We start from the raw sequence: 12708 nt of genomic DNA, 5'->3' as shown, positions 1-12708 counted from the left end.
GTGAATAAAACTTCATAATTTAAAAACTAGCATTGGAAATATAAGGGAATAATTAAGAGTATCTACTAGAAACACATAACCTACAAGACTATAACTCTCTGTATTTCTAGTTTTATAATCAATATTTTGGGTTCTTTTCATGGATTGGAAGATAGACACATTTGGGGTAGAGAAAGATTTACTGTCCATCAAGAGACAGGAATCCCAGAGGTCAAGACAGATCCACAATAAGACAGGACCAGGCCCGATCAGGCCTCAACACATGGTGATCCCTCTTGTCTCATCAAAGCTGTTGTTGGAATATTAGAATAGTTTCTGCTCAGTTTGGATATAAAAATAGTTATATTTTCCAACTAAAATTTTTTGGCATAATTATTACTTAGCTTAGCCTGTACTTCAGAACTTAAAAGTGTTAACTTCCAGACTTAGGTTGGGGGAAGTGGGGAGAAAAATATGGTTGAGATTTTTCATCCATGCTTCAAATATTAAAGTCAGAACTAAATATATGATTTCCCTTAGAAGGTAAAATGGAACATATCCAGGTTTACCCACACACTCAGTTTCTCAAGAATGGTCATGAAAGAGCCTTAAACTATGATCAAATTACAGCTGCACCTGTGGCATATGGAAGTTCCCAGGCCAGAGGCTGAATCAGAGCTGCAGCTGCCGGCCTATACCACAGTCACAGCAACACAGGATCCAAGCCGCATCTGTACTCTACACAACAGCTCACAGCAACGCTGGATTCTTAACCCACTGAGCAAGGCCAGGGATCAAACCCCCATCCTCATGGATACTAGTCAAGTTCTCATCCTGCTGAGCCACAATGGGAACTCTGATTTCAGTCTGAAAATAAGAACCTTGTAACCAACATTTGTCTATGGTCCTCCGCAAGACTGGATACACAAAAATATTAGGAGTTCCCGTCGTGGCGCAGTGGTTAACGAATCCGACTAGGAACCATGAGGTTGCGGGTTCGGTCCCTGCCCTTGCTCAGTGGGTTAACGATCTGGCGTTGCCGTGAGCTGTGGTGTAGGTTGCAGACGCGGCTCGGATCCTGCGTTGCTGTGGCTCTGGCGTAGGCCGGTGGCTACAGCTCCGATTCAACCCCTAGCCTGGGAACCTCCATATGCTGCGGGAGCAGCCCAAGAAATAGCAACAACAACAACAACAACAACAACAACAACAACAAAAAAAAAAAAAATTAGAACCTCAGGTTTCCCTGACTTTGCTTTTGTAGGATGGAGCACTAGTCTCGAGAGGTGAGAGTAGAATTGCAGGCCTCATAATCCAGAGCAAGTAATCTGGGACACTTTCATATGGCAGAGAAGAAAACGAGATCATGATTCTCATGTCACATGCTGATGTGGGAAACAGGAAAGTCTGTTAACCAGGGACACACAGAATGAGTGCCAAGTGTCACTGACAAAGTTCCAACTTTGTGGGGAGACTAATCCACATAACCACATGAGCGGTTTTCTCTAACAAAATGCAGCAGCTCACATACAGGGTTCAAAGAAGAAGGTGAACACCTGCACTGATCCAGAAATGAGACGCCGAAGGTGAGCATAACAAAAAGACACTGGGAAATTACTGGTTGATAAAAACAGTGGTGATTCTGGCAGTAAAGCTTTGTTTTTCTATTTTGCAAAAACACTTGATAAAGACCAAAATCAACATTTTAAAGCACCTCTAAAACAGGTGACTGCATTAACGCTCTGATTCCAAAGTGTAGAGAACAAGTGCTCTGGTTTTGGTGTGGTTTTCTGATCAAAATCAAGACCATACTGCCAAAGCGAAATGCTGGGGTTACAACAATGCTCTTGGCAATGTGGGTCTTATGCAGATTCAAAGTATTACATGTCAGGACTCACACCTGGAAGTGATACTTATAACCTTTGAAAACAAAAGATAAAATCAGACCAACTGTGGTACTTCTAAATAAGTAGTTTAGTTCCTTGTTGCAGACACTGTGACATGCTTACCTCGACCTCTGAGTAAAGTAGTAGAATAGCAGTGACTGAAATTTTAGGACTTTTGGGAAATTGGGATAAAAAACAATCAGGTTTAAAGAAAAGGAGAAAAATATAAAGAAACAGTCTGAATTTTGACAGGGAAAGACCTAACAAACGCAATAAACATTAGGCCCAGAAATCTATGGAAACCGGAGTTCCCGTCGTGGCGCAGTGGTTAACGAATCCGACTAGGTACCATGAGGTTGCGGGTTCGATCCCTGGCCTTGCTCAGTGGGTTAAGGATCTGGTGTTGCCGTGAGCTGTGGTGTAGGTCACAGACTTGGATCTCATGTTGCTGTGGCTGTGGCGTAGGCCGGCAGCTGTAGCTCCGATTAGATCCCTAGCCTGGGAACCTCCATATGCTGTGGTCATGGCCCTAGAAAAGGCAAAAAGACAAAAAAAAAAAAAAAAAAAAGAAATCTATGGAAACCAAGTTTTATCTAATCAATTGAATCACTTACTGGGCTATAACATATACTCTTTATATCCTGGGGATTTACTGTAGTTTTAAATGTGTTATATGGGCTGAATGAGTGATCAATAAATCAGTTTATTGGTTAATAACTCATAGGAAACTATATCTGTAATAATTTTTATACACTACTGAAATTATACACTATACATTATTGAAGTGACGGTAAAATATACTACAATGTAAAGATAAGAGAGATACAGAAAAAAAGAATATACCTGATTTGGGCGAGATATCTGTTTAACAGAACCAGGAGGTAGTTTACTTCTCTTCTTTTGAAGATGAGATGTTTCTGTATTTTCATTTCCTGATCTGATTTCTTTTTTGTTTTTCTTTTTTTTGGGGGGGGAAGCACCCACAGGATGCAGAAGTTCCTGGGCCAGGGACTGAACCCATGCCATGGCAGTGACTTAAGCCACAGCAGTGACAACACCGGATCCCCACCCCACTGTGCCATTAAGGAACTCCTCTGATCTGATTCCATATGTTACTTATCTTACTATTTAAGATATCAAAGTTTTCTGATTTCCTTAGATATCAGTTGACCCACAGCAACATAAAACCACCTGACGACTGGCTATATTTATTTAGAAAATGTTATATCCTCTCTTGTTCACAAAAGCATTTCCATTTCTAGACCGATACAGCAAACTTCATTGGTGCAGAAAGATATAAAGTAAAACAGAAGTTGGAACAAGGCACAGAGAATACTAACATCAATGATGATATTTCTACCACCTATTATAGGAAGGAGCTGTCAGTAATTAAGCCACAAAGAGCAAACCCCCAACAACATGTGAAGTAAATTTCAAGGACACAAAAGCTGTCAGTTCAAGTACACAAGACTAGACGCATGATTAAGAACCATGGCCTTATTCACCATTCTGCCAGGGTTCAAATCCTGTCCCTACCAACTTACTAGCAGTGTGACATTAAAAAAAATTACTGTTTTCCTCAGCCATAGAGCAAGGATAGTATTAATACTCACCCCACAGGGTTATTATGAAGTTTAAGTAAGATAATCCATGGAAAGCATCGCAAACACATGATCACACACAGCACTCAAAATCGTGTGCCATTCATAACATTACTATTATCTACTGCAGTGAAAATGGCATTGCCATGGATCGAGCAACAGACCAAGATCCACGGATGCACACTGGCAAAATAAAAACAGGCCTCCTCAATGGGATAAACTGAGATGACCCAGGGACTTTCTCTCCTTTTAACTACAGACTCCTGGGCACTGAAGAAAAATAACAATCTTGCACAAATATTGGATAGAGTAAATGCTGATTTAGTTAATTTAGGTTTCAGAATAATAGTATCTCTTTGAATAACTGACTGTCAAAAAAATAGCCTATGGGTGGCAATGAAAAACTTTTTTATATATGTTTCCCATAAACAAATAAAATGAAACCAATATATCATAAAATCTGACAGATGATTATGCTCATAAATGGCTATTATATGTGTTTTTTAAAGTATGAATCTTGAAATACAAGCAAAGTTCTAATAAAATGACCTATTTCTAGGCTTTGTAATTTACCTTTTCAAACCTATATTCCCAAGGACAGGACAAATTTCTCTTAAGAAGTGCAACAAAATCTAGCATGGTGCCTTATATTCATAAAGCTTCCATTGAATGTTTGTGCTGCAGTTTTGAAGTCAGGCAGAATCAGGTACCAAGCTGAGGTTGTACTCATATAGCTGAGTGATGCCTAACAAACTGTCTAACTTCTTTGAATCTTTTTTTTTTTTTAATCTTTTACATTTCTTTTATTATAGCTGGTTTACAGTGTTCTGTAAATTTTTTCCTGTACAGCAAGGTGACCCAGTCACACATACATGTATACATTCTTATTTCTCACTTCATCATGCTCCCATCATAAGTGACTAGATATAGTGCCCAGTGCTATATAGCAGGTTCTCATTGCTTATTCATTCCAAAGGCAATAGTTTGCATCTATTAACCCCAAATTCCCAATCCATCCCACTCCCTCCCCACCCCTTGGCAACCACAAGTCTGTTCTCCATGTCCATGAATACTACTCAGGCATAAAAAAGAACAAAATAATGCCATTTGCAACAACATCGATGGAACTAGAGACTCCCATACTAAGTGAAGTAAGTCAGAAAGAGAAAGACAAATACCATGTGATCACATATCTGGAATCAAATATACGGCACAAATGAACCTTTTCACAGAAAAGACAACCTTTTTGAATCTTAATCCCATTATTTGCCCATTGGCACAAAAATACCTAACCCACAGAATTTGTTAAAATCAAATAAGGAAGCAATATGTAAAATATCTACATAGGGTGCCTGGCAAACAGTGTTCATGTCATCTGCAAAGTGTTTTATTTTCTTTTGTGCAATCTGGAGACCTCCTCTTATTTTTTTCTTAACTGCCCTGGTTAGAACTTCTAATACAATGTTGATGAGAAGTGGCAAGAGCATCAAAAAGAATAAATCACTTAAAAATAAATTTATCCAAGGATATGCAAGACTTGAACACCAAAACAAAAAACAAATAAAAAAGTGTGAAAATAAATTATAGACGATTTAGATAAATGGACAGATATCCTGTGTTCATAGATTGGAGGGACTAATATTGTTAAAACGGTAAAATGGTTATACTTCCCAAACTGACCTACAGATCCAAAGCAAACCCTATCAGAATTCCAACTGCTTTTTTTGGCAGACAAGCTGACCCCAGAATTCATATGGTAATGCAAGATGTCCAAACAGTGAAAACAACCTTGTAAAAAAATTAGTTGTAGGACACATACTTCTTGATTTCAAACTTTCTACAAAGCTACAGTAAACAAGTCAGTGTAGCACAGGTCTAAGAACTAACATATAGATCAGTGGAATAAAATTAAGAGTAGACCATGAAAATCAGTACATCCATGGTCAAATCATTTTCAACAAGGGAGGTAAAGTCATTTAATTCACACAGAACAGTCTTTTCAACAAATCATGATGAGACAACTGGATATCTACATGCAAAGGAATGAATCTGGACTACAATCTCACATGATAAACAGAAATTAACTCAAAAAGGATCAATGTCTTAAATGTAAAATATAAACTATAAAATTCTTAAAAGGAGACATATATGTATGTATGTATTTGTGACCTTGGATTAGGCAATGGTTCATTGATAAATTTGAATTCCATTAAAATGAAAAACTTTCGTGTTTCTTGACAGGACACTGTCAATAAAATGAAAAGAAAACCCATAAAACAGGAGAAAAATATTTGCAAATCCTATCTCTAGTAATGATCTAGTATACAGAGTACCTAAAAATTCTTACAACTCAGCAAAGAAAGACAAATAATCCAAGTAAGAAAATGGGCAAAAGATTTCATTTTGTTTTTTTTGAGTTTTTAGGGCTGCACCCATGGCATATGGAGTTCCCAGGCTAGGGGGTCTAATGGAAGCTGTAGCTGCCAGTCTATGTCACAGCCACAGCAACGCCAGATCCAAGCTGCATCTGAGATGTACACCACAGCTCATGGCAATGCTGGATCCTTAACCTACTGAGCAAGGCTTGGGATCAAACCCACAACCTCATGGTTCCTAGTCAGATTTGTTTCTGCTGTGCCACAATGGGAACTCCACAAATGGGCAAAAGATTTTAAAAGACATTTTTCCAAAGAAGATATACAAATGCCAATCATGGACTTGGAGAACAGACTTGTGGTTGCCAAGGGGGAACGAGAGGGAGTGGGATGGATGGGGTGCTTGGGGTTAATAGATGCAGACTATTGCCTTTGGAATGGATTAGCAATGAAATCCTGCTGTATAGCACTGGGAACTATGTCTGGTCACTTATGATGGAGCATAATAATGTGAGAAAAAAGAATGTATACATGTATATGTAACTGGGTTACCATGCTGTACAGTAGAAAATTGACAGAACATTGTAAACCAGCTGAGCTGGAAAAAAGTAAAAATGGAAAAAAGTAAAAATCATTATATAAAAAAATAAAATGAAATAAAATAAAATAAAGCAACAACAAAAAAAACCAAAAACCAAAAACCAAACAAATGGCCAATAGGCACATGGAGAGATCCTAAAATCATTAGAGAAGGGCAAAGCAAAACCACAATGAGATACCACTTCACAAACACTAGGATGGTTGTCATTGGGGTAAAAAAAACGAGAATAATAAGTGTTGGTGAAGATGTAGAATAACTGGAACCTTCATATTCTGCTGGCAGGAATATAAAGTGGTTCAGCCATTGTCAAAATCTTTACCCTAATTCTCCTTCTTTCTGTATTAAGTGTCTTAAAATGGGTGTGTGTTTTTTCAGTGTTTACAAGTTTACATACATACATACACACACACATACTGATATTGATGAATATAATGATGGAATAGACGAATAAACAGAATGCAATGTGATAAATAGGAACATGTGAGAAATTTTCCTAATATGAAACTGCTTGATCTTTCACAGACTCCTTCAGAAATAGTGATTCATTTGTCAAAACTATATGACTTTGTATACTAAATGACTGACTCAATAGAGTATTTATTGCAAATGCAGTTATTTACTCATCTATTTTTAAATCTTAACCCTTTTCACTTGTATTCTAATTGACATTCCTCCAGTGGGAACTTACCCTAAGCATTGGGCCATTTTGAAACACATGTGGCTCATCACAAACCACACAGTATTCATTCAACACAGGGATCCGCTGTTCAGCAAACTCAATCGTCTGGATAAGACAGTAAAGAGAAACAATTAAGTCAAGTTCATGAATGATCTGAAAACCCACTGAAGGCTAAACTACTTCTACAATGGATGGAGGCTTGGCTCATACCTGCACTAGGAAGCCACGGTCTCGTATTGGAATGCATTTGGCACCATTTGGCTATAAAAAGCAAAGTAAAAGAAAATAATTTTTAATTAGGAAAAAATATAAAATTGTAGCTTTTTACTTTTGCAGCAGTGAATACAGATGTGATCTAAGACCACCTGTAACATGAATTAAATCACTGATTATGACATAGAGATTTTAGAATTTATTCTAACACGCTTTCCTCCATTACTATTGCAAACTGTTTAAACTAAATGATCTTCTAGTAAAAATGACTGGCATCTTTAAATGATCACAGAAAACTCATTTCCTCTATTACTCATCATCAAATGCTCCCACTTCCTCATTTAGACTATTTCAGTCTTATTTTACAACAGACAGAATTAGTCTTCCAAGGACATAGTAGACAGCTGCTGAAGGGGTACAATACTAAATTACCGTATTACATTTAACCATACAGGAGGGCATTAAGACATTTTCTTTTACAGAATACCTGAAATTATCTTTCTTAGCTCAAACTACCATGTGAAACTTTCTACCCTGTAACTCTTTGACACAATTAATTTTCTATATGTCTTTAATACTTAGTTTTGAGTATAAACGTGCTTTTAGGGATGCCCACCTAAAATTACCAACATACTCAAATACATTTTTTTCACACAAATATAATTTCGTGATATAACTTACAATGTAATTTTAGAAACTTATAAATTTTATTGTATAGATAAAATCTATACAAGAGCACTATGACTTTCTGAAAATATCTTATTTTTTTTTCAATTTCATCTATTGCTGGGTGTATCCATATTAATAGTTAAAAGAGTTATTTATATATGTCCCCCCCAATACACACACACATATTTACTAAAAACGAACAAAACTTTTTGTTAATTATTACATGTAATTAACATACATAAAATAGGTCTGTTTCTTTATCTGAAACTGGCTATAATGCTGATCACCCTAGAGGTAAACTTTGTGTAAGACTAACTCCCAATTAATACCACCCAAAGTACTTACGCTTTTTTTTTTTTTTTTTTTTTTTGTCTTTTTGGGGCTACACCAGCAGTATATGAGGTTCCCAGGCTAGTGGTAGAATCAGCGCTGTAGCCGCTGGCCTACACCACAGCCACAGCTATGCGGGATCTGAGCCGGGTTACACCACAGGTCACGGCAATGCCGGATCCTTAACCCGCTGAATGAAGCCAGGGATCGGAACCTGTGTCCTCATGGATGCTAGTCAGATTCGTTTCCACTGAGCCACGACAGGAACTCCCAAAGTACTTAATAGGATCACCTCCCAGCCCCATCTCCCCCCCCCAAAACAGCTACAGGATAAAGTGACTTCAGTTTTATGAAGTAGACATCAAGAGCAGCTTTAAGTGAAGCTCTAGGATACAGCTGTAAATATTACTTCTCTCTACAAGTTCATGGGCAAAGGTTTCTCTTATATACAGCAGGAAGGATATCACTCTTCATTATTAGACAAACTCTGACCTCCATTACTCACGTGATAAAATGGGAGATGAGATAAACCTACTAAATAAAACATGAAAACTGCCATGCTTCCTTAAAAGGAAAGACTTTGTGAATCCAACTGACTTCCTTCCATTTTTAGGAGCATTAATTATCCTGACAGGAATCTGGACTAGACCTCAAATCTACAGCAGCATTTCCTTTTTCAGAATCAAAACGAGCATTCCAGTACCAGTTGCGAATGCCTGGTATGCAAGATAACATCCAAAAGGAGAAACCCCAGGAAATTAAAAAAAAAAAAAAAATCATGTCTCTATCAGATCAAAACAAACCAAACAACAGAAATCTCTATTGCCCCTTAGCTAACAGTTAAGAACTCAGGATGAAAACTTGTACGCACGGCAGGCTGGGAAGATGAAGATGACGATGGTGTTAAGATACCAATAAGCCCTGAGGTAAGAGAGAGCCTCCTGCCCTCTGCATTAGGTTCCTTGAAGAGCTCCGTTTTGGATGACTTGGGGGTGCTGGAGTAAGACTTGCTGAGTAACTTGTGGTTCTTGAGTCCATATAATTCTTCCATTCTGAGGTTACTGGAATAAGACCTGCTTAAGAGTTTGTGGGGCTTCAGGCTGGCGTTGTGCTCACAGCGCGGGTCCCCAGAGCAAGAGCGAGTCAAGAGTTTATGCGACTTGAGTGTGAGGCAGTCCTCCTGCTTAACAGTGGCCGGGCAGGGACGGTTCAAGAGTTTGTGCGACTTAATGGTCGTCACTGCCTGCTCAGCCCTGGGGTCGCTGGACAGCGAGCGCCCGAAGGTCCGGTGTGACTTGGAGGCGCACACGTCATCCGTCTTGACGGTGCTGGAACAAGTCCTCCGCAGCAACTTGTGCGTTTTGGAGATTCCGTCTTGCTCAGATTTCAGCTTGGATTTGCTTTTTCCACAACCAGGGGGAGGATAACTGGGCGACCTTCAAAATCGAACAACAATTAATGGAGGGCAAATGGTGAGTGTAACAGACCCTGCAGAACACTTGTCAGACTCCATCAACTCAACTCGGCTACAGATACCACACCTTTCTGAATCCAGCTTATCCGTCTAAAATTGAAACCATAAGTATATATGGAAAAATCACAGGGACTGAATTATATTATGCCTGAAAAGCAAAAAGGATTGTCCAGTTTTTATTCTTCCTACCTATCCCAGAGCCCTATAAAAATAGGACTAATTTTAGGGTGTGGCGAAAACGCTATGTGCTTAGAAATTAAAAAAAAAATGTAATTTTAGTAAATTTAACCCACATAAATAAAACACAAACTCTAAACATATAAATGAGTACCTATGTTTTTTGATGGAATGAATGTAACTTGGTCTGTTCTCTGAAGTCATAAGAAAATAAATAAACAGTCTGCTGAGACTGTAGAAAGAATACACTGAACTAAAATAACCATGGAATATCACAGGCTTAACAAGATGATGGGGAAAGATGTTTGTTACCCACCTGCGCAAGGTAGAAAATAAATGCAAGGGAGACTTCACTTTCTTCTCTGACAGCTTCTTGTTGTGCAGGCAACTGGATTTTTCTTTGCTCTGTTTCCACTGCTGTGTAACAAATGTCTGCATGATTCTGTCAATCCAAAGGTAGGTTTGTTATCACAGTTCCAAGGTATTTTAAAATCAGATTTATGTGTTGATTATGCAGAGAGAATGCATTTATCAAAGGAAAGTAAGTGCCGGGGAACTAGGGAGAGTCTAATTTCGAATCATATAAGATGTTTTCATGTGTAGGAAAGCATCCTATAGAAAATTCCTATGGCCTCACTGCGTTACAATTAATTAATTAATTACTGTGACATAATTAAAAGAAAAAATGATAAAAAACTTATAAGAGAGTAAGAATAAAAAGAGATTTATAAGGACAGCTTTTAGGATGATGCTGCCACACAAGTTTGAAGATATTTATTAGTACTTGTGATTTATTAAGATACAAGTGAAGTTCTTTTCTTTTTATTTGATTTGCTTATCTATTTTTCCTCATGAAAAAGGTAATAAAATGAAACTACAAGACCCTAAGTAAAAATAGACCATGTGAAATGCACTCTGGAGAAATAGGAGGATAGAAGTTTTCAGCACAGCCCCACTCACTTAAAAATGTACTTTTCTCTTTCTTTCTCTCTTTCTTTCTTTCATGGTGAGCCTCAAGAATTTTTAGTCCTATTATAAGACAGGAACTTAGTAATTTCTTTCTCTCCTTTTTTTTTTTTTTTTTTTTTTTTTGATCTTTTAGGGCCACACCGGTGGCACATGGAGGTTCCCAGGCTAGGAGTCGAATCAGAGCTGTAGCCGGGAACTTAGTAATTCTTAGTAATTTCTGGTCTCAATATTTTCTAGGTCAAGACCACGACATCACTGTTTTGTGGTAAAGAATTCTAGAATGGCATCTGTGGGTTTAAGATAAGGGTTGTTTTTTGAGAAGAGGCACAGGCTGTGATAGTTTCTCTGTACCCCATCTCTCAAGTGGCAACGGAAGAGAGTTCCTTAAGGCTGATATTTGAGTAGATGTAAAATTTTACAATTAAACGTTGTGTGCAATAAATTAAACTTTTTGATTTTATTTCTAAAATCAATTGAGAACTGCCTATTTTTCATGCTCTTTTTAGTTATTTCTAACACAGACAGCTTTTAGACCAGGAAATCAATACCAATATCTACCATTTACAATACACCAGGGTGTAAAAGAGGGGCTTTATATACAGATTTTATCCACCTTAACATTTAGGACACCCCCCTAGAAAGTAGCTATTATTCCACATTTTTCACAAGTTAGGGAAGGAAATGAAATTTGTCCAAGTTAGCCTGAATAACAAGCGGCAGAGCTGTAACACCCATAGAGACAGACCTATGTTAACACATTATTCAGAAGGGGCGGGCTGACTCCCAGCACTAGGCCAATTATTCATTTCTTGAGATCCTTCAGGTCGTACCATACTAACCCCGCTTGCCAGAAACTATATCACTTAGACTTACTACCCCAACCTTCAGTCAGTTAGCTTACATGAATTTGGAGGCAACAGTCATGTACAGAATTATCTGGGGTCTTTTAAGCTTTCGAGGTAGTAAGGAAGAAGGGGGTAGAACTGCAGTCAATGATGTATGATTCCAAATTAGGATAAATTCTTTCCAGAGCTCAGGACAAAAAAGAAAATTTTTATTTTCCACTTTATTTTTAAAGATTTTTTTTTTTCTCCCAAGATTCCAGCAAGATTTAAATGTAACAGTAATATTAGGGTCATCATCTTCCCTTGTATCACCTGATGGTGTCACCTGAAATCCCCAGTGACACCATCCTTTGTACCAAGCAGATTCAGATTCTTTTCCTCCTTTGAAAAATTGCCATTCCTGCATACCATTCCCTAAGAAACCTAGCTCATGCTTCTTTGACTCTCGATAGGCTAACTGGAACAACAACAAAATAACAAGTCAAAGAGCTACAGTTGTTCCCACTTTGATATGACATTAGCATTCTACAGTGTGACTTCAATATCTAAAACTAGTAATTATTACATTTGGACACCCACATCCCTACATGTTCTTGGATTCAAAAGAGGGGAGTAAACTGTCTCCTGTAAGAAATTCAATACAGTATTTCATTTCAGTGGTAACCTGAAATACACATATGAACACATCTGGTATAGTGAACACTCCTCATAACAGAGAGCCATGGAGAGATTTCAGCACTCCTATGGATATGTGAGTTTACTACTGTGCTGGCACTAAGAAGGATTACTACAATTGCCATTGGCTGATGACAGAAGAGAAAAAGATTTCAAGGTAAATTATACATTCACATCAGGTGAAGACCAGACGATGTCACAGCCAGCTATGGAAACAAAGGTCCCAGGGGAGTTCAGA

The 12708-nt window shown here is 37.9% G+C and overlaps 1 protein-coding gene across 2 annotated transcripts in view; it reads right to left on the bottom strand.

Moving 5' to 3' along the window:
- Window positions 1–12708, bottom strand: part of PARP8 (poly(ADP-ribose) polymerase family member 8) — a 180546-nt gene that overhangs the window by 42153 nt on the left and 125685 nt on the right. For both annotated transcript variants that reach the window (XM_003133932.6, XM_085002221.1), the window contains 4 exons: window positions 10298–10423; window positions 9202–9766; window positions 7329–7379; window positions 7128–7223 (listed from right to left, as the gene is read on the bottom strand). In XM_003133932.6, coding sequence (XP_003133980.2) covers window positions 7128–7223; window positions 7329–7379; window positions 9202–9766; window positions 10298–10423 — 838 coding nt within the window. The remainder of the gene's footprint in view (window positions 1–7127; window positions 7224–7328; window positions 7380–9201; window positions 9767–10297; window positions 10424–12708) is intronic.

This window comes from Sus scrofa, chromosome 16 (genome assembly GCF_054392235.1).
Source record: "Sus scrofa isolate SSC_HxYL_T2T_F1_AM1 chromosome 16, Sscrofa_HxYL_maternal_Yorkshire_Landrace_v2.0, whole genome shotgun sequence".
Classification (NCBI taxonomy): Eukaryota; Metazoa; Chordata; class Mammalia; order Artiodactyla; family Suidae; genus Sus; species Sus scrofa.
Note: the sequence above shows the minus strand (reverse complement) of the source record. Positions and strands in the feature narration are given on the sequence as shown.